Source organism: Xenopus laevis, chromosome 2L (assembly GCF_017654675.1).
Source record: "Xenopus laevis strain J_2021 chromosome 2L, Xenopus_laevis_v10.1, whole genome shotgun sequence".
NCBI lineage: Eukaryota > Metazoa > Chordata > Amphibia > Anura > Pipidae > Xenopus > Xenopus laevis.
In genome coordinates, this window is record NC_054373.1 from 71,587,013 (window position 1) to 71,609,983 (window position 22,971).

The following is a 22,971-nucleotide window of genomic DNA, read 5'->3' on the forward strand; positions in this document are numbered from 1 at the left end:
TATGCTGTGGACTTCAAAAGAAGTGAAGGAGAGAGAAGTCGGTGTAGTTAGATTTTGAAACCTGCATTTGGGGGAGAGAAGAAATCCCACCCCACCGCCATGACGGCCATCCGGTCTAGGAGTGTGAGTAAGTGAGAAGCCTCCATAGCAAAGGGCAGCAGGTGAAGCAGTGTCTGAGGGGGAGAGCCATGTTTCAGTGATTGCAAGAAGGTGAAGGGATTTAGCTATAAAGAGGTCATGGACTGCTGTTAGTTTATTGCAGATTGACCGTGCATTCCAGAGGGCACATGAGAAAGGCAGGGAGGGTGCTGGTTTTATGTGAATTAGGTTTGCAATATTAGAAGTGCGTAAAGTCTGAGAGACTGGAAAAGACCTTGTTGAATGCCTGAGAGTAGGAATAAGTGAGGGTACAAATGAGTGAGTTGGACCAGGGTTTGGGGAGATATCCCCAGCTGCAAGTAACATTAATAATGAGAGTGAGACAAGGTGTGACCTAGATTTGACAGTGCGAGCAGTGTATTGTTTGATGGGATGAGAGGGGATAATAGATTTAACAATACAAGATAGTGTGCTTAGATTGAGAGAGGGTGATGGGAGCAGTGAAGAGGAGATATGCAGTTGGAGTGCAGAGGATATATGCAGAAGTATAGAGGAGAGAGAGAAAAAGAAGGCAATCAAATTAAACAGTTAGACAGTATAATCCGTCTTATTTTTTTGATAGAAGAATTGATGAGCAGTGATGTCCAATGTTTGCTTGGAGATTCCAATTCAACTCTGATCCAACTGCTGTCCAACTCTGTCTAACTCTATATGTTGTACTTAAACTTTCTGTACTTTAACTTGATGGACTTAAGTTGTTAAATCTGCCATGGCTCATAAATCATAAAAATAAAATCAGGAAAATCAGTAAAATAACTGATCCGACAGGGTAGTTTGTGGTCAGAATGCTTGAACAAGTGTTACTTGTGAGAGTTGCATGAATGGATGTGTGAAGTGTTGTGAAACCGCCGGAGTACAGATGTTGGAATAGCATTGTATGTAGCAGAAAGGTGGTGTCAAAGGCCCCCGCCTCTATTCTCCACCTTGACGTGAAACGCCTCTTTCATGCCTCGTTCAAACCAGCGGTCTTCTTTATCCAAGATTTGGACCTTGCTATCTTCGAAGGAGTGTCCCTTGTCTTTTAGGTGTAGAAAGACAGCTGAGTTTTGCCCTGTAGAGTTCGCCCTCCTATGCTGAGCCATTTGCTTGTTGAGCAGTTGTTTTGTCTCCCCAATGTATAGATCTGTGCACTCCTCGCTACACTGGACTCCGTATACCACATTGCTTTGTTTTTCTTTTGGTGTTGGATCCTTTGGGTTTACCAGTTTTTGTCTCAGTGTGTTGCTAGATTTTAAAAACACAGGGACTTGGTGTTTGTTGAAAATCCTCCTGAGTTTCTGTGACACTCCAGCCACATATGGGATGACTATTTTTCGCCTACTATGTGTCTCCAGGTGGTTATTTTTATTGGTGTTGGGCTTGGTTGCTGCTGTTTTGACAAAGGCCTAGTCTGGGTAGCCACACGCTTTCAAAGCTCCTCTAAGATGTTTTTGCTCTTTGTCTTTGGACTCTGTATCAGTTGCCACACATTCCGCCCTGTGGTGCAGAGTTCTAATGACACTCAGTTTGTGTTCCAGTGGATGGTGGGAATCAAACAACAGGTATTGATCCATATGAGTGGGTTTCCTGTATACTTCGTCTTCAAGTTACCCCCCTCTTGGATGCATATCAAACAGTCCAAAAAGGCAAGTTTGTTCTCGTGGACATCTTCCCTTGTGAACTTGATGTTATTGTCCACTGTTAATGTGTTCTGTAAAGGCCGCCACTTCATTGGATCTGATTTAACCCAAGTGTCATCCACATATCTGAACCAGTGAGTCGGTGTAGTTCCCTGGAAAGTAAGGCCCTCCTTTCCACTTCCTCCATGTACAACTTTGCTACAATGGGAGAGACTGGAGAATCCATTGCACAGCCATGTTTTGTCTATAAAAAGGTTCTTGTACTTGAAGTATGTGGTGTTAAGGCACAAATCTAGCAACAAACATACTTGGTTGGGACTGAGCTTCGTTTTGCTGCTGAGGGAGTTATCTTGTTGCAGTCGATTTCTTACAGTCTCAATTGCCTCTGTAGTAGGTATACATGTGAACAACGAAGTGACATCATATACCATTTTTTCTTCTGCCTCTAGTGTAACGCCGTGAATCTTGGTTACAGACTCTTTGGCATTCTGGATAAGATGCACTGTTTTGCCTACCAATGGGGCTAAGAATTTTACAGTGCTGTATGTCACTGAATTTATGCTGCTGACAATGGGTCTTAGTGGGGCTCCTTCTTTGTGTATCTTGGGAAGTCCGTATAAGCATGGTGTGGCATCTCTCGGGTAAAGGCGGTGGTATAAAACTTGATCAATTGCTTTCTCCTTTTCAAGTTGTTATAGGCAACCTATCACCTTTTTCTTCTAACCGCTGGTTGGGTCTTTCCTTAAGGGTTCATATGTATTGCCATCACTGAGTAGAGTGGTTATCTTGCAGTTGTAGTCAGTTGTGTTGAGCACAACTGTGCATCGCCCTTTATCTGCTGGCAGGATAGTGATAGTCGGGTCCTTACTCAGAGAACTGAGCGCTCTCCTCTCTGGCACTTGACAAAGCAGCTGACACTTTTAGCCAGAGTTGTTCCTCTTCTTCCTTTTTAAAGTGATTATTTTTGGTAGCAGATTCTGTGGCTGTGATGAGTTCAACTACTGGGATGTGTTGTGGGTCACTGCATAGTTTAACCCTTTGGCTAGCACGTTCTTTTCCGTCTGAGATAGTACCCTATCTGAATGGTTCCTAACCCACGTGTCTTTGGTGTCTCATCTTTCTGCCTCCAGTTTAGTTCTTCAGTCCTTTTCCAACTGCTGCTTCATGACAGTAACGTAGTGAATTTGCTTATTTGTCGCTCCTTACTCTTAATGTGTTGGGCAATTTGTGCATGAAAAATCAATATAGAGAGCACAAGGAGCCAGATTCAATTGAGAACAAGTTGGAGTGATCCCTGCAGGTTTGAAAAAAGCATAGAGCAAAAAGAAAATGTGATGTGGGGAGTTGCAGTTCCACAGTGGTCGGACTCTATACAGCACACCATCACCCTAGAAAATATTTTGAACCTGTAGCTACATATCTGTGCACTTTCTCAAATTGCAGATAGTATCACTCTGGAGAACCACTCTCATTAGTCCGTAGTCTCTTTATTTATAAATGCACAACATATTTTGGTTCAAAAGGTTATATTGGGGAATCTTGCCTGAAAATAGCAATCCCCTGCAGTGGGTCTTAAATGACAAGTTCCTGGGCACTCCTACCTCATGCATAAGGTAATTATGCCCAGCAGGCAATAAAAAGGTGATAGATCCAGTACCCAATGTCATGCAAAGAGGCTCCATACCCGTGGATTGTATGCCCATTGTTTCCTAACTCTTGCCTCAGAGGACACAACAAGAAATTCTAAATTGGTAAAGTACCTAGGATTTACTTTGTGTTTTTACTCCCTTTTATTTTATTTACTGTTTTTGCAATTATTTTTTGATGTATGTCTTCTTTGTAATATACTTTTTATATATGCACTGTTACTGCGGTAATATCACTATAATATCACTATCAATATAACGAACTCATCGCCCATCTGAATGCTTGTGCCTAAGTGTATTAACTTCTTTGTATGCGTGGAAAGGGAAAGTTGACTATATGTTGAATAACTAGTACGGCTAGCAGAAAAGTGTGTTTGAATGTAAATTAACCCTTTGGCTGCTGGAGTGCTTGTTGAACTAGTAGGATCTTACCCTGAGAGAGTGTGATGCATTTCTGTAGTGTGAGTTATTACCTGTTATAGAGGGCAGGGGAGTAGTCACATTAGATTTCTATCGCCTTTTAATGAAATATGGTGGCAGCAAATTCATTTTGTGGGTGTTGGTGTGTTTTGGGGTGTCTGATGTTAGTCTAACCTGTGTGTAAGGTGAAAGTGTAACACCTTATAGCCAAACCCAAGAGTTATGTGTGATGGAGAGCCCCGTTTTCGTGACACCCTTTAATGAATGTTCGCCTTTTATAATAGAATTACAACATCGACAATTGAGGCATGGGAAGGAGCCAACCTTAGGTGTACCCAAAAATCTTGTAGTTTTCTGTTTACATGTTAGATCTGAAACATGTGCATTTCTAAATCAAGAGATTACTGACTGATGAGAGTGATACTATCTGCAATTTGAGGAAGTTTGGAAAAGTCTGGCGGTACCTTACTCTGAAAGTAAACCTTTTATACCTGATAACCAAGGATTGGTTTTAGCCAATTCATCTAAGTACACATATGTTTCCTGCCTGTATTCCTTAATTTAGCAAAAGCAGATCATATCCACTGCAATCCCAGATAGTCGGTTTCTGCTCATCTACTCATAGAAGGCAATTAGATTAGTCTGGCAAAATCAATTATTCATTTACATTGTGACGCAAACTCATAGCATGTGATTTATAAAGCATTCAAGTATCTTATCCCTTATTACCCCATCCGAAAACGTTCCTACCTCTGATGTCAGACAGGCCTGTGGTTTCAGGCTGAGAACAGGATCCCTTTTTGAATAGTGGCACCGCATTAGCAATTTGCCGATATCTTGGAATCATTCCAGACCTTATAGAATCTTGGCAGATTAAGTAAAGAAGTTTGACCATCACAAAATGAAGCTCTTTTAGTATCCTTGAATGCCATCCGGTCCTGGGCCTTTGTTCACCTTTACATGTTGTAGTCTTTTGAATTTCTTCACTAGTCACTCATTCATCAATAGTTATATTATTAGAATTAACTATTAATTTACTAATAAAACAAAAGCTATATGTGTCTGTTAAGGCTTTATCTTGAGAGAATGAATCCTAAGTGATTAAGCTGATGCTGCAGCCTTACTATTAACCTTTTAACAACCAGAGTGGCAGTTATTTCAACTAGCAGTTAGTCAGGTTAAAATAGTTGAAAGGTTGAACTTGATGGACGTGTGTCTTTTTTCAACCTAACTTACTTAGATTGCAGTGAGGCTGTTCACTGATTAATCTTTTGAGGGGGTTTACATGTCCTTTAAGAAGGAAATGTTAGAGTGTTAAGGACCACCCTATGTTGCTTAAGTAAAGAAGTTAATGAAACGCTTTACAGCATATTCTAGATGGGACCTAAACAATGCTTAAATTTAAATTAGTTAGAATGACCTTCTCCTCCTCAGAATCTTTACCCTTTTAATACAATTGAAATATTTATACCTACCTATATTTAGAAACCATACCCTTTGTCAGCCACTGACTTGATTGAGCTGAGCTATTTGTGCCTCCATCAATTGGGTCATGAATTGCTGACTTTTATATTGTATAAACTGAAGAAAAAAGTGGATTAAGCACATTTGTTTCTCTGTATCTCTTAAAACCAAATTAGGCGGGCGCAGCAGAGTGGAGGTCTGCCTGAAAATTAATACTTTTTTGGGTTCAAGCCAACCTCTGATCCACTGTATGTGCGTGCACACAAGTGGAAGCTGCAATTTTCAGTGCAGATTAATGGAGCTGGGGCAGGGAGCAGATTTGTTTCTCTCAGACTGCAAAACAACATGCATGCTGAGAGGAGAGGAGCCAACGCTCCATGTGCCCTTGCTCTATTAGAGATAATTGTGTCCCTGCACAGAAGCAGAAGCTGCTGATAAACCTTAGTCACTCTTTACTGCTGTACTTTAAGTTGGAGTGATATCACCCCTTCCCTCCCCCCCAGCAGCCTAACAGAACAATGGGAAGGTAACCAGATAGAGGCTCCCTTACACAAGATAACAGCTGCCTGGTAGATCTAAGAACTGCACTCAATAGTAAAATCCAGGTCCCACTGCAACACATTCACTTACATTAAGTAGGAGAAACAATAACCTGCTAGAAAGCAGTTACAAATAAAAAATAAAATACACTTGTTGGTTCAGGAATGACATTTTATATTGTATTATATTGAATTATTTGAAGTGTAAACAATGTAATTTAGAAATAAAACTACACCATAAAAATCATGACAGAATCCTTTTAAGATGTTTTACATTTGTACCTGTTGACATATGGGACATAACATGTTGAAAATTGAAAGATTTTAGTGGATTTTTAAAAATGCTTAATTTCAGCAAATCTTTGTCAGTTTGTAGTTAGTAGTAGAAATACATATTTACCGTTTATGGTTTGGGTAGAATTACTCTTTTTTTTAAAAAATATGTTTCTCAGGGAAAAACCTACTGTAACTGGAATTTAATAAAAACAATATATAGCTTACAAATGCAGCCAATTAAAAAATGTCAGTCTCTTCGATTATTTCTTGCCGACCCCTTCACAGTCTCTCAACTGTATATAAGTCCAAAATCAAGCGTATATATACTCCCAAAAGGGATATGTATAAGAAGAGATCAGCGCCTGTGGCAACAGAAATTAAAAACAAGCATAGCGTAATATGTTCATAATATGAGATATCACCCCGTGCATACACTGGATGTTAAATAGGTGTATTCTCCCCTTTTCCTTCAGGTGACTATTAATGGGGGTATAAGTTAGCGATAGAGGTGAAGAAAAGATAATGCCTTTCCTGTGAAGTGAAATATATTCCAGAGGTGGAGCACCTCCACATTCTATGTAAAATGCCTACTTACAAACCACTGCTGTGGTGTTATGCATATAACGAGAAGCCCTTTCTGGTCCCTCCTTCAAGGTTCGCCGCTCCTTCCAGGTCCCAAGCCAGGAATAAAACCAGTGATAGTGTAATACCGTTTTTTATTTAAAAACGAATTAAAATCAATTAAAAATTTACACTCACATTTACCCTGACGGGTTTTGCGCATTGAGTCCAATAAAAAGTTTGTGTGGGGTTCCCAGGGGTGGTCCTGTCAGCTCACTCCAGACTCCCTCGTGGTGCCTTGCTTCTGGGTTGTTGTGTCCCCCAAACTGTGCCTAATGCGTTTCGCTGTGTGTTGTCAGCTTCCTCAGACGCTATGCTTGTTTTTAATTTTTGTAACTGGAATTTATAGCATTGCAATCTAAAGAATGGTGTTTTGTGGAGCAATAATTTGGAAGTCTGTGGATAAATACAAGTCAGAAATTTCCATAAAAATATGCATATGCATATGTATTGACAGGACATTGGGCTTTCAAAAATCAGATGTAATTTTGTGCATGAAATATGCTGGTGTTGTTTGTCAACCATTTCCAATTTGCTACCCTAGTGCTACCTTTAATCAGTTGTGTCCAAGGAGGAAATGGTTATTTTTCCAACATCCATTACATTCCAAAAATCTCTATTAAAAGGGAAGTTTATTGTTATTTATATCTCAGCCTGACATGACAGAAACCTAATCTTAATGTTAAAATATTTTTTTTTAGAATACATCCAATTCATTTGCCTAGGTTATCTTTTAAAAATACATTTATAAAAATCTAAAATGCATGTTTTGCCTTATGCATTCAAGTAATTTTCCTTATATTTTTCTTTCTCCAGTATTAAAATTATCCTTTATTCATTTCTGTCATCCAGTATTTGGGGTCAATGCTCATCAGAGATTTACGGGGAACTGAATCAACACAAGATGCTTGTGCCAAGATGAGGGTAAGTATTACTGAGTTAAGTAAAACAGTTGTTTCAGAGCAGTACTGTGTTTGAGTTGGTCAGTATAGTGCAAAACACAACACTATATCATTGCACAAAACAAACAAAAATGTATTATTATACATATATAATGTATTGAACTTATTTAAATTGTAACACTAAGCACCCCCTTGCACAATGTATAAATGCAGAAAACAATATTGCAGTAGTCTCTATGGCACTATTTGCAGCTGTAAAGCTCTATGGTGGGTTGCTCAAACCACTGTATAGAAAACTCTTGTAGAAATAATGGGTGCTGTAAACCAGAAAATGCATTCCTTTCTAAGTAGTCAATGTTACACAAAAGAAAAAAATCCAGCACACTCCAATAATTACCAGTTGCAGTAAAGTGCTTTATTAACACACAACAAAACTGAGCAACATTTCACAAGTTAGATATATATATATATATTGTGGGAATTGCTCATAACAGTGGGTAGGGCTCAGGCAAACAGTTCTTACAGAGGTGATAGAAGCCTTGGTTTGCAACAAAATGAACAGGCTTCTGCCTGGGGTTTATTGTTCAAACCAACAAACTTAAATAGTCACAAGTTCTGTGGTATAACAATAAACAATACGAGACCTCTGGTTTGCAGTTTTACAGAAAGCAGAAAAAAGACCTTACTGCTGTCACACAGCAGTCCCTCTTTGGAGTTCCTGTAGCATACACAGTTAGTAAAAATAAATCACAGCATGTTTTCAGAGCTTCTCTCTGACTCCCATTTCAACCTCACACTTCACAGCCAGGCTCCCTTAAACAGCTCCACTTACGGACTAAATGGGCAGGGTACTGGTTTAGCCATGCTCCATGGTCCTAACCTGTTTTACCCTGGAGATTTAGGAGCCAATACCTCAGGCTGGGTGCTATAAACTTACCATAATATACCGCCACTATACTGGGACAGAGCTCTTTGTCACATACCTCCCCCCTCTGTTCGAAGCCGGTGTTTTGGACACCTTTTTTCACCATACAATGGACCTTTGACCAAGGCATTAACCTGCAGTTTGCCTGCTCGGTATTCCACTGTGAAATTGAAATTTTGCAAGGACAGGAACCAATGGGTGACCCTTGCATTTCTTTATTTTGCCTGTGACATCCAGGCTAGGGGAGAGTGGTCCGTAATGAGCACCAACTGGCACCAAGAAGATACTATAATTTTTCTCAGCAGGGGTCAACTTCCTGCTCAAGTAGACCACTGGGTGCTCTTCTCCCCCAACTAACTGTGACAATACTGTTAGCAGAGAGCTGATCTGCAATGCATGTGCAGATTCTCTGTAAGTGAGGACAGACACACCAACTTCTGTATGAACAGTAACTTGGTTGCTTTAGAGCATAAACACTTCAGCATAACATGTCTGCAACAGGAAATTTTTCATAGAGGGCATACACATGAAGAGGAAGAAGAAATTCATACAGGGTTACAGGTCAAACTTGACATCACATTGCTAAGCAAACAATAGACCCTCCCTGCATTAAGTAACATGCACTGGAACAATCTCTGTCTGTTGTTTTCCAACAAATACCGCTCCTAAACCAACACCAGAAGCATCCGTTTGTACAAAAAATTTATTTTTGGAATCTGTATCTTGGCATAAAACCCACTTTCAAACCTTGAAATGCGTCCCTCAGCACCCCACTTAACCATTGTGGAACCTTTCACTTTGGTCAGGAAGGTCAAAGGAGCAGCCGTGGTAGCAAAATTTGGAATGAATCTTCGATAATAGCCCACCATACCAAGAAAAGTACGGACTTGCTTTTTAGTGAGAGGTTGGGTCCAGTCTTTGATTGCCTCCAACTTGTTCAGTTGAGGCTTGATAACACCTATCCCTATATTGTAACCAAGATAACGGGCTTCTTCCAGACCTAGGGCACATTTCTTGGGATTTGCCATTAGGCCTGCCTCTCTAATGGAATAAGGACGGACTGTACTCTGGGGTGGTGACTTTGCCAATCCCTGCTAAAAATGACCATCATCCAAATAAGCTGAGGCAAAATGCTGATGGTCCATCATTCTTTGGAATGTGGCTAGGGCTCCCTAGAGCCCAAAGAGCATACATACTGGAAGAGCCCTTGTGGAATAGAAAATACTGTTTTCTCCCTAGCTGTTTCTAACATTGGTACCTTCCAATACCACCTAATTAGGTCAAGAGTTGTACCTAGTACCTAGTAGTTCAGTCAACGCATCAACCCTTGGCATGGGGTAAGCATCAAACTTGGAGACTTCATTTACCTTCCTGAAGACCCATCTGGTTTATGAAACAAGCACTATGGCACTATTCCACTCACTTACAGACCTCTCAATTACCCCCAAATCCAGCATCCTTTGCAGTTCCTCGTCCACTGCCTGTCTACGTGCATCTCGGATCCGATAGGGCTTAAGCCGGACCCGAACCTGAGGATCAGTAATGACATCATGCTTTATGAGATTCGTACAAAAACATCATATATAGAGAGAGTGAGAGTGAATGAGTTCAGGTATGCAGTAGCTACAGTATATAGAACATAGGATCTTGGTCATTAAATTGAATCTAGGAAGCAAATTATGAGTCAGGTTTGATTAGGTATAGAGGTCTATTAATTCCTATATAGGTCTCAAAGGGCATTAGCAGTCCTGACTTCAGCAAGAGTGAAGGTTACTGAGGGTCCCTTCTGTATACCCTCATGGGTAGGAGGCAGTGGGTGAACTATAGCTGTGAGGACTTCTCTGTCCATCCAGGGCTTTATTAAATTTACATGGTAAAGTTTTTTTGTACCTCTTATCTTGGTGGTAAACTTTATAATTCACCTCATATTTTTTTTGATTATTTCATACAGGCCATACCACTTTGGCAGGAACTTGCTCTCAACCGTTGGGACAAGAACCAACACTCTGTCCCCAGGGTTGAAAGTTCGAACCTTAGCCGTATAGTTGTATACCTGACTGTGGGCCTCCTGTGCTTGCTGCTTGTGTTCCCTGACTATGGGCAGCAATTCTATCTTGCATTAATGTAACATGTTCCACTACAATCTTGTGGGGCATTAACTTGCTCCCAGGTCTCCTTTACTACATCCAAGAGACCTCTGGGGTGACGACCATACAGTAATTCAAAGGGTGAAAAGGATGTGGACGACTGGGGCACCTCTCTATTGGTGAACATAAGGTACAGTAAGAGGCAGTCCCAATCTTTCCCATCCTAAGTTGTAAACTGTTTCATTTTCAACAATTTACACAATTCCTTTATAATCCTAGACATAAAGGGTGTACCCAGGTCTGTGAGGATTTTTTTTTAGGAATGCCAGTGCAGGTAAACATATAGAACAGCTGTGTTTCTTAAAGAGACTGCCTCAGGGTACAGCATAGTATAATCCATGCCTACAAGAATATACTGATGGCCCGAGCTGACTTTACCAGTAGCCCTACCATGTCCATTGCAATTCTTTCAAATGGGACCTTAATGATAGACAATGGCACTAGAGGGCTACGGTAGTGAGGTAAGGGGGCAGACAGCTGGCATTCCAGGCAAGAGTCACAATACCCTTTCACATCAGCAAATATACAGAGCCAATAAAACCTTTGTAAAATTCAGGGTGAGTGTGGGCCAGGTCCAAGAATATTCGCCGATAGGATTTGGGCACTAACAACTCCTCTACCATCCCCCCTTGGACTTTGTCAACACAAAAAGTAAAACTTGATTGACAGAAAAATAAGGGAAGACACTCTCAGCACCAGGTTCCTGAGGTTCACCATTAATTACCTTAACATGTTCCCAGGTCCTGTTCAGCATAGGGTCCCTTATTTGGGCTGTTCCAGAGTTAACCCCGAGAGACCTCCAAATCTGACATATCAGATACTTAGAAGGCTCCAAGGGCAACTCTGTTTCACCTGCTAGTACCTCTATAGTACCTCTATGGGAAAAAGCATGGTCACCCCTTCACTAACTACGTTTGAGTTAGATTCACAAACCCCAGATGCATCCTTAGGAAGCCCTTTCACAATCCCTGTGAAGAACCTTCCTTTCCGCAGAGATTCCAAAAGGGGGACAAGTCTCATCCCAAGATCACACTATGCATCAAAACAGGGGAAACACCCACTTTATGACAGACCGTACCAGTAACAGTTTCAAATGTCACTATAGCCATGGGATAATATTTAGAGTTTCCATGAATAGATAACACCTTAATACTACGGTCATTAATTTGGTCTGGTCTCACCAGACTGGCATGCACCATTGTCACTAAGCTCCCGGAATCCAACAGAGCTTGAACGGACTTTCCAGCCACCTTTGCCACCGCCATATGCAACTCGGTGTCTGTGGTACACACAGGGTGAGCAAACCATGACACCTGCTAAGCAGAGTTACAATCATGGACTCAAAAAGTAGTGGACACCTGACAGCAACATGTCCCAACTCATTACACTGCCAGCATTGCACTTGGCCTTGACCCTTGGTTGGAGGGGACAGCTGGGTTTTGTCAGCTCCTTTAGGCCATTCTATAGCCTTTGTGTCAGTCCCTGTGTCCCAAGGCAACAACTCACTGTTTTTTCCTGGGGACCTTGCGGAGGAATGTTTTGTGTCTGGCTTGTGATGTGGTAGAGGTGACTCTAAGTTGTCCTCAGCGGCAATGTAGCGTTCCAACATTTCCACCAGGTGATCAGCTGACTGACTCTCAGAAAGTGATCCACAGTGACCCTTTCCGCAATTTGAGGAGCTGACAGGTATTCTGGTTGCAGCCACTTTTTCACAAGATGAATTAAGTCATACATCTGGTCACAGGGGGACCTCTCCTTCTGGTATGACCGCTTATGTGACACCCAGTCGGCAGAGTATCTCCGTCATAGTCCTTGGCATCGACCATGGCCAAATCGTCATCAGTATGCCTTTTGGGAATCTCCAATTAGAAAAAGCTCTACCAGACCTGCCCATTGGGATGCATTACAAATGTTCTTCAATCTCATTGAACCCTTAACATCACTGTTCTCTGGGAGGACCTTTGAAATATGGCCCCTTGTTATATATTTCAAAATGTTCTGATTCATTAAGTGCCCTTCAGCATTTCCCATTTCATTTGCACTCCCTGCCAGAGGTTTTTTTGAACATTTTGTGCTCTCTCATTTCGTGAGGGAATTTTTAGTTTTCCTAGGAAAATTATATGTTGTTTTTTCAGGAGAACCTGAGCTTTCTAAATCTGCCATTTTTGTGTATAGTATTTCCACTTCTGGGGTTCTAAATAAAGAATTTTTTTTTTAAAAAGCTACTTTTCATGATATAGGGATTTATACCAGAAACATATTTTATTTTATGCACAAAAATTTGTTCCGGGTCTGTGCTTTACTATCACTTCCGGGTTTTAGTATAGCGTGTATGTTAGATATCCTGGAAGTGTGGCACTGTTATCTGCCAGTACACTACATGCGCACTATTTGCCCTTACCTTGTGGCTCAGAGTTGCCAGACGTATTGGGCAAATTTTTACTGATACGTTTCCATTTTTACTGCGCATGTCTGTTGCGACATTAACTCCATTTAACTGTATTTATTCACCTACATTGATTATAAATGATGATATTAATCTGAAACCTAAGCTTGCTAAAAATTGATGCAATTATTAATTATGTCCTGATGAATTAGCGGACAAGTATGACATTTGATATAGTGTAGAATCTAATGACTTTGAACCAATAGACTTTCGATTATCTTACAATGAAATTCAAGTTTTTAAACCTGCGTTCAGCGAATCTTTTTAAGATAATGAAAGAAATTGACTTTGGTGTATTTGACAGATGGTTTGCCATACTTCAGAAATTAAAAAAAGTGTCTCTCATGATAGTTAACTATTCAATTTACTGAAATAGATATTATTTTACAAAAAAGGTGTAAAGGTGTCTCCTTTTCGAGTGGTGGGTTTTATGTGATCCACAGCAATAAATTTTATTACTTCTGTATTTCTCTCATGAAACTCATTGATGTGATTTGCCATGGATGTGTTTCTTTTGTGTTTAATTTCATCAATGTGTTCCAAAACTCTCCTTATGAATTCTCTTTTGGTCTTGCCCACATAGTTTTTTCCACAAATGCATTTCATAACACTTGTTTTACAGTTCATGAAGTGATTTATTTTAAAATTCTTTGATAACCGACCTTCCTGTTATTGTGGTTGTTTTAATTACAGACAAGCATGGCAATTACCACATTTAAAACTTCCCTTTAATTTATTAGTGAGCCAGGTAGATTTTATGGTTTTACTGTAATGGCTGTGTTTGAGGGTATCCCGTAAATTGCTACTCCTCCTGAATGTTATGTGGGGTCTTTCTCCAATGAGGATGTGCCAATGTTTATTTAGAAAATCAGTTATTTTTTTGTGTTGTCCACTATAATCAGTTTGACTATATCAAAATTAGTTTGATATAGTGTGAATGTTTATCATTCTTCTTTGGCTGTGTCTTTCTTGGAATTAATAGGCTTGTTCTATTGGTTTGCTCTCTTGTATGCTTTTTTTTATGATTATAACCTCTCGTGTATAAAGGTTTTTGGATTCGATTTTTAAAGTCCTCTAGGGTACTGCAAAGTCTTTTAACCCTCAATTATTGTCCCATTGGAATACCCCTTATTGTATTGTGGGGGTGTTGGCAGGTGGCATGTAGGAGACTATTAGTGGCTGTCTCTTTTCTAAATAATGATCATTCCCCCCGAAAAATGCATATATCGAGAAAATTTACTGAATTTTTATTGATTTCCGCTGTTTCTTTCAGATTAATGTTATTTGTTTAATGTATTAACAAATCTATGGAACTGTTCTTGAGTCCCTGACCATATTAACCCTTTAAGTACCATAGAATGTAGAATCTACGTTCTGTGGAAAAGTAACTTTAAATGCCACAGAACGTAGATTCTACGTTCCGCAAAACACTACCTGGTTCTGGAGCGCAGGAGCGGCTGTTTGATACACTCGCTCCGTTCCTCTTCGATCCCCTGCCCCTAGGCAATGAGCAGAGTGGGGGATCGAGTGGCCCCTGGGGCGCCATCGCCCAGGGGCCCCAAAGCAGTAGCAGGCACTGCGCCGATCAGCTCCGCCCCCACAGCACAGGGGCAGGAATCACGTTGCAGATCTCTTCCTGGGGCCCCTCCATAACGTCTGCAACAATCTCCAGTGACTTTTTCAGTAAGTGCAACAATTACACACACAAACACACCAATACACACTTATTACAGTAATACACACATTCACACTTACGCACACTTACACATACATTTTTGGGGATTGGGGGGGGTCACTCGCACTCACATGCACATGCACACACGCTCACATAACATGTAATTTACCAATTGTACACACGCACTGTGGATTTTTTCTTATCGCATTGTCTCTTTTTTGGCTGAAAAAAATGTTTTATTGCCATTGCGAATATCGTATTCGCTAACCATACTGTGCAATACATTTTGTATGTTATTTCGGTGATTATATTGCAATTTTGGGCATTTTGGTGTATTTTTAGCCATTTTATTAAATTTTTAGCCATTTTATTGCATTTTCAGCTCTGCATACAGATGAAGCCAGAATTGATTGTACGTTTGTCGCGCTGTAACTAATCCAGATAAACGCGCTGTTCGCATTAAGTGCAGGGAAACACGATGCCCCGTCGGTCAGAGAAGAAGAGAATTAAATTAAAATAGGCGCAATTCCACAATCGGCCACCAGGTGGCGCCTAATATACCGTTCATTTGCAATGCTCTGTAAGCTGTGAGTCGTGACAGTAAGCAAACTACTGTAAACTTAATATTGATAAGACTTTAGAAACGGAGCCAAATGTAACCATTTGGGGCACACACAGTCAATCCAAGTAAATGTTTGGGCATTACATTTTTGACTATAGGCTTTACTTTACATTTTCTTCATTCCATAAACTTGGCCCTGTAGCTAGGTTTAAAAAGTGAATTAATTAATAAATTGGTAAAAATAAATGAATAAATAAAAACTAGCAAATGTTTGTCATTTTCTGTTAAGATTTATAGTATCCTTAGTACATCAATTTTAATTAAGTTTTTAACTGACTCTATCAGCCATAAGAGAACGTTTTGGAGCTGCATTACAGTACTGGCATTGGTAGCCTAGTGGTTAGGGCAGAGGGTTATCATATGGGAATTGTGGGTTTGAATCTACTCAGTTCATTTTTTTTTTTTTTTTTTTAGACTACCAGTACTAATGTTACTGTTTAGCTTACAAAACTCCTATAATATATACTGAAGCAGATACATGTTTGAAGGAGGCAGGACAAGATTCTTCTGATCATAGATTTTTACATGTATTCATTTTCTTCCCCTCCTCTTAGTGAGTTAAATGTATACAAGAGATTCCATGTAGAAACTGCTCTTTTAGTAAGGTTGCCACCTTTTCCGGAAAAAAATACCGGCCTTCCTATATATTTATATTTTTTCCCTATTAATAACATTGGGATCACTGACCTTCCTATATATTTTTATTCCCTATTAATAAACATTGGGATCACTGACCTTCCTATATATTTATCTTTATTCCCTATTAATAACATTGGGATCACTGACCTTCCTATATATTTATCTTTATTCCCTATTAATAACATTGGGATCATATCACTGACCTTCCTATATATTTATCTTTATTCCCTATTAATAACATTGGGATCACTGACCTTCCTATATATTTATCTTTATTCCCTATTAATAACATTGGGATCACTGACCTTCCTATATATTTATCTTTATTCCCTATTAATAACATTGGGATCACTGACCTTCCTATATATTTATCTTTATTCCCTATTAATAACATTGGGATCACTGACCTTCCTATATATTTATCTTTATTCCCTATTAATAACATTGGGATCACTGACCTTCCTATATATTTATCTTTATTCCCTATTAATAACATTGGGATCACTGACCTTCCTATATATTTATATTTTTTCCCTATTAATAACATTGGGATCACTGACCTTCCTATATATTTATATTTTTTCCCTATTATTAACATTGGGATCAGCCATCATTTTTACTGGCCAGGCCAGTAAAATACCGGCCAGGTGGCAACCCTATCTTTAAGGCACACATACGTTTGTTTGGCACGGTTCATGCCATTGTTTTTAAAAAAGCTGACCACTGCATAAATACTCTAGTATAAATGCCATTGCCTAAATTTGAAACTGCTAAGCGTATTTATGCAGCAGTCAGCTTTTTAAAAAATCACAGTGTTTACCTGTGGGTCGGGTGGGTTTGGGACGACTGCGCACTGCTCCTGCTCTCCCCGCCCACCAACTTTTTAGTCTCACTTCTGCTCACCCGCCCCTTTTGTGACTTCATTGTGACGTCATCGTCGGGGCAGGTCGGAGCAAGTTTATATAAGGACCCCGGAAGTATGGGTACGGGCAGGCTTGGGCTGGAGCAGGACAGGTTAGGGTCAGGTGCTGGTCAGGAAAACCATGACCCACACATCACTAATGGCCACAGCTGCATATTATTTGAACTACAAAAAATGCTAAATTGCTGTAAGGGCTCTTACAGATGAGCGTTTCTCCATGCGCTCCCCTGCGTTCCGTTTGTCTGTGTTCAGCTGCAGGGGAGCGCAGGTCTAGACGCTGCTAATATCTTTCTATGTGTCTGTACTCACACAGGCGCATGTAAGCGATGAACCATTGAAAAACGCAGAAAAATGCAGCATGCTGCATTTTTCCTGCGTTCAGCACTTACATGCGCCTGTGTGAGTACAGGCACATAGAAAGATATTAGCAGCGTCTAGACCAGATTCGTGGAGATTAGTCGCCCGGCGACAAATCTCTTTTTACCGCCGGCTAGAATGTAAATTGCCATCGGGTTGGCACTCCGATCGTTTCTCCCCCCAAATCTGCCTGTGTGTCTCTACCTTAATGTGAGCACCTTCAGCTTTTCTTCTCAGCAGAATCCACAAATCAGTGCATCAGTGCAACCTTTGTTATATTTAAGTAAGCTAGCAAGATCACTTGTACTTTTAACAAGGGCAGACAAAGCTTAAGCTCTGTTACACAAAAGTGGATCTTATTAAACTCAATAGAGATGGGGCAAGGAGAGGATCCATTTTGCTCAGCCTGCAAAAAATGCCCTTTGCCTTAAAAGGGTTGTTCACCTTTGAATTAACTTTTAGTATGAGGTAGAGAGGGATAGTCTGAGACAATTTGCAATTGGTCCTCATTTTTTATTATTTAAGGTTTTTGAGTAATTTAGTTTTTTATTCAGCAGCTCTTCAATTTGCATTTTAAGCAATCTGGTAGCTAGGGTCCAGGTTACCCTAGCAACCATGCACTGATTTGAATAAGAGACTGGGATCTGAATAGGATCTGAATAGGAGAGGCCTGAGTAGAAAGATAAGTAATAAAAAGTAATAATAACAATACATTTGTAGCCTTACAGAGCGTTTGTTTTTAGATGGAGTCAGTTATGCCCATTTGAAAGCTGGAAAGAGTCAGAAGAAAAAGCCAAATAACTATAAAACTGTAAAAAATAACCAATGGAAAAGTTGCTTAAAACTTCTATAATTAGGGTTGCCACCTTTTCTGGAAAAAAATACCGGCCTTCCTATATATTAATCTTTTTTCCCTATTAATAACATTGGGGTCAACCATTATTTTTACCGGCCAGGCCTGTAAAATACCGGCCAGGTGGCAACCCTATATATAATATACTAAAAGTTACCTTAAAGGAGAACTCAAGGGCTTTAGCGCAAAACTCGCCGCCCCCCTCCCCCCTGGCCTACCTCCCCCCTTGGGCAAATGCCCCTAAGTCGATACTTACCTCTCTGCGCAGGTCCTGTCCACGGAGTTCCATTTTCTTGCGTTCGGCCGCAGGGGAGCGCAGGTTGAGACGCATTCAATTCTTTTCAATGTGCCTGTAGTCACACAGGTGCATGTAGGTGCCGGACGCAGGAAAAACAGGGCCGTATTTGCCCTGAGGGCGCCTCGAGGCCGGCGTCCTCCGTCACCCCCTCCTTCTGTAAAGAAAGCGCTTATGCGCATCTTGTTTGGTTGCAGAGCACTAGCGGCGCTAGTGCTCCGCCAAGAAAACTGCTTGTGCGACTGGGCGGCATGCCGCCCCTCAATTGATGCCACCCTAGGCCAGGGCCTATGTGGCCTTGCCGCAAATCCGGGCCTGAAAATATACATATCCAAAACTAGTAGAACTATATAAAAAAATCTCTAGACACAGAGCAATTACTATTCATTTTTTAGTATTGACATGTTTTTACGCCCAATGCAGCATTTTCCCCACAATTACATCATCTGCCACAATTACATCATCTGTGTTCAAGCACATAGTTGTAATTGTGTGTGTTTTGTTTTGAATTGCACTACAATTGCTATAGAGAATGTATTGTATGGACTGCATCATTTCCAGCTTGCAGCATTAACCCATTCATTTGTTTCTGTTTTGTTTTGGGTTTATACAATGTCTTTATATAAAACTTTGTTTTCTCATATAATCTCTGGGGTTGTTCTCTCCCAAATTAATCCATGCTACTCCAAGTGGGAAGCAACACCATAGTGCAGGGGTCAGGAACCTTTGTGGCTGAGAGAGCCATAAACATCACATTTTTTAAAATGTAATTCAATACAATATTTTTAAAACTAAATACAAGTATATTGAATATATCTACCAATTTAAGCAAAAAGTTCAATTAAATAGTAATTAGGCAACATAAGCAAATTATAAGAAAATAGTACAGGTATAGTATCTGCTATCAGGCCACCAATGTGGAATTCTAGAGCTTAGTTATATAGTATATATATATATATTTTTTTTTTTTATTAAAGATTTAGCAAAGAGCCAGGTGCAACCATAAAAAGAGCCACATCTGGCTCCAGAGCCATAGGTTCCCTAACCCTGCTCCCCTGCCCCTGTAAAAGAGAGGTGCAGAAGGGAACTAAATACTTTAGCTCTAACATGAAAATCAAGCCCCTGACTCGCTAGACTACCATTGTGACAAAACAAGGCATTAATCATTAGGCTAGTGCTGCTACTTGCCCCACACCCACCTCTCCACCTTATCACACTGCCTGTGCTATAAATTGGTGTAACAGGATTAGGGAAAACACAGCTGCTGGCTAGCAGCTTTCAGTCAGAGCAATGGGGGGATGGTTTAGAGCTAAGTGATCTCAAGTTACAGTTTCAGACAAGTACCTATAAGGGTAGGGGCACACGGCGCTATTTCGCCGCGATTCTGCGCTGGGCGAGTTGTCGCTGCGTTTTTTAAGCCGAAATAGCTTTGCTAACTTTGGCGCTGGCGTCAATGCAAATCGCGGCGAAATCGCTGCGCTAATTCACACGCGGCGATTCTTTTTCTACTGTCGCCCGGAAACGCCCAGCCAGGCAACTTCCGGCGACAATAGAAAACGAATCGCCGCGTGTGAATTAGCGCAGCGATTTCACCGCGATTTGCATTGACGCCAGCGCCAAAGTTAACAAAGCTATTTCGGCTTAAAAAACGCAGCGACAACTCGCCCAGCGCAGAATCGCGGCGAAAACGCGCCGTGTGCCCCTACCCTAAAGCTGGTCAGGGGCTGATAAAAGCTGCTGACAGACTGAGTTGGTAGCTTATTGGCCTGTGCACGGGGCACTCTGACAGGCTTCTCTGATCAGCTGGCCGAGAGTTGGACAAATGCCGATCGGGCAGAGTTAGATCACGATCACATGTGTTCGTTAATATGGTTCCGCAATCCTAATGCCTGCATTATGATCTAATTGTTGGGCTCTAGGGGCCACGATCAGATCAGCCTGATATTGCCCACTTTAATGTAGGCATAGGCATATCAGAAATCTGCTTGTTTGGCAAAATCACAAAACAAGCGGATCTCTACGTGTATGGCCACCTTAAGGGTGGTGGCACATGGTAAGATTAGTCGCAAACTGAGAAATCTCCTTGAGGCAGAGTAGGCACATGCCTAGGGTGCAAAGCTGGGGGGCGCCAGGCATGTACCAGCTCTGTTGCCTACCCCATGTCCAGTCCCCTCACCCATCTTGTTTTTGTGCCTACACGCATGCACACACCAGTTGAACTTGTGCATGTGCAAAGTGACACAGGCGCATATGCACATGCGCTGGCGTCACTTCGCGCATGCACGCTCTCAGCAAGTGCTGCGCCTGGACAGGTTGCCTAGGGCATGTATGTGTGCATCTGCCAACTATGCCACATATACATGGACGCCGGCACATATGCACCGAAGCCGGCACGTATGCGCCATGCACACCGCTGTGCTGGCCCACATATTTTGTTTTTTACATGGGCCTAGCCAAACGGGGAGGGTGTCCCATTCTGGCTCTGGGTGGCGGCTAGGATTGCCACATTTTCTGGAAAAAAATACCGGCCTTCCTATATATTTATCTTTTTTCCCTATTAATAACATTTGGTCTAACCATCATTTTTACTGGCCAGGTGGCAACCCTAGTGGCGGCAACTTGAGGCCAGAAGGGCGTTTAAGAAGCAGCGTTAGGGCTCGTACACACTAGCATTTGGCCGTGCGCTCCCCTGCGTTCCGTTTGGCTGCGTTCAGCTGCAGGGGAGCGCAGGTCTAGACGCTTCTAATTTCTTTCTATGTGTCTGTACTCACACAGGCACATGTAAGCGATGAACCATGGAAAAACGCAGAAAAATGCAGCATGCTGCATTTTTCCTGCGTTCAGCACTTTCATGTGCCTGTGTGAGTACAGACACATAGAAGGAAATTAGAAGCGTCTAGACCTGGTAGCCTAATGGTCTAGGTGTTGGCTTTACATAGCAAAGGTTATGAGTTCAATCCCTTTTTCCTCCACAAGTTTTATTAAGTTCACTGATTGGTATTGGAATGCAAACTTTTTGTTTAATGGCAGATTAAAGAGTTAAGGAATGAAAAGATATAGTGGTATTAACAAACTGATTATAATTCAGGGGTGGAATTTTATTGGTGGACTAAATGTCTTGAAATTGCCGGAGCTACCCTTGCACTGTTCATGGTGCCACTATTTCTTTTCAGTCTTTATGTGCTTTATTATTATGTGATTGGGCATAATTTGAATTAAAATGAACATTTTACTTTTTAATATAAATTAAAAAAAAAAAAAAAAAAAAAGTATGTTCGGGGAATTGAACACTTAACAATATGATGAAAGTCTAACACTTAAACCACTAGGCCACAAACACCATACCTGAAGTAAAAAGAATAAAATACGTCTTTATCTACACTATGCTTAAAGTTGTAGCAAAAAAAAAAAAAAAAACTTTATTCGGGAACAGTCCAAATATCAGTCTCACAGCCCAATATCACATCAAAATCAAACGCTGGGACACACCTATCACCCATCTGACCATGAAGATTTCTGCCTCCCCATGGCTGCACAAATTCTTGTGTGAATGATCATACACAAGCATACAAGTGATCAGCACCTATCTGTGACTGCAGCTACAGGCATTACATCAGCATGCAGACGGCACTGGACAACTAATAGACAGCAAGGAATGGAATGAAGGCAAGACAGTCCAAGTTTTACATAAGGGCAAATAAAATGGTTGCATGTTCTGAGCGTAAGACCCAATAGTTCTTCACAGGTACTTCTACAATTGCATGTAGTCGTTCACAATGCAATGTAAGAGTTTACCCCCTTCTGTAGATGTTAGCAGGAGGCCCCTCCAGTGCCCCATTGAAGCAGCCTTGTATTAAAATTAAGCCAATTCCTTAATCAATGTGACATCTCAGCTGTCTGTTAGTTTACTCAGTAGCCAGAAAAATGTTCTTGTTAAATTTGCTGACGATTTCTCTCTCATTAATGCATGTATAATGCTACCTAATGCTTTAGCTAGCGCTTGGCGGCCTCTAGTGGCCACAGCTGGTATTGCATGTTGGTAACTGCAATAAACGCGACGAGGCAACTTGACATATCGCACTTGCTGCTGCTTATCTTGTGTTACAGCGCATTAAACGCACAAAAGAGAGTGGCTCCATCTGTATGTCGTGTTCACTTGTTTCTGTCCGTATAACCTATTTGGCCCAGCTTAAATATTCAAACTGCAATTCTAATAGCCGATTACACTAGTCTGGAAAAAAAAACATTGATTTTTGTGGTTTTATTGGATTTTTTTGTATTTCACTCTTTACTGCCTTATTTTGCCTTGTAAATTTTATCTACTATATATTCATTTGGGGGTCTCTGTGCGCCACATAGTTTGGTATATCTATGCATATTGGGCATCAAAGTGTTCAGTAGACCCCTGGCGTTCATATTTAGGATGTTTTATGCTGATACGTTA

The 22,971-nt window shown here is 40.9% G+C and overlaps 1 protein-coding gene across 13 annotated transcripts in view; it reads left to right on the forward strand.

Moving 5' to 3' along the window:
- LOC733397 (ankyrin repeat and SAM domain-containing protein 1A) overlaps positions 1–22,971 on the forward strand; it is a 317,888-nt gene that overhangs the window by 250,189 nt on the left and 44,728 nt on the right. For all 13 annotated transcript variants that reach the window (XM_041582022.1, XM_041582016.1, XM_041582019.1 and 10 more), the window contains one exon: positions 7,597–7,668. In XM_041582022.1, coding sequence (XP_041437956.1) covers positions 7,597–7,668 — 72 coding nt within the window. The remainder of the gene's footprint in view (positions 1–7,596; positions 7,669–22,971) is intronic.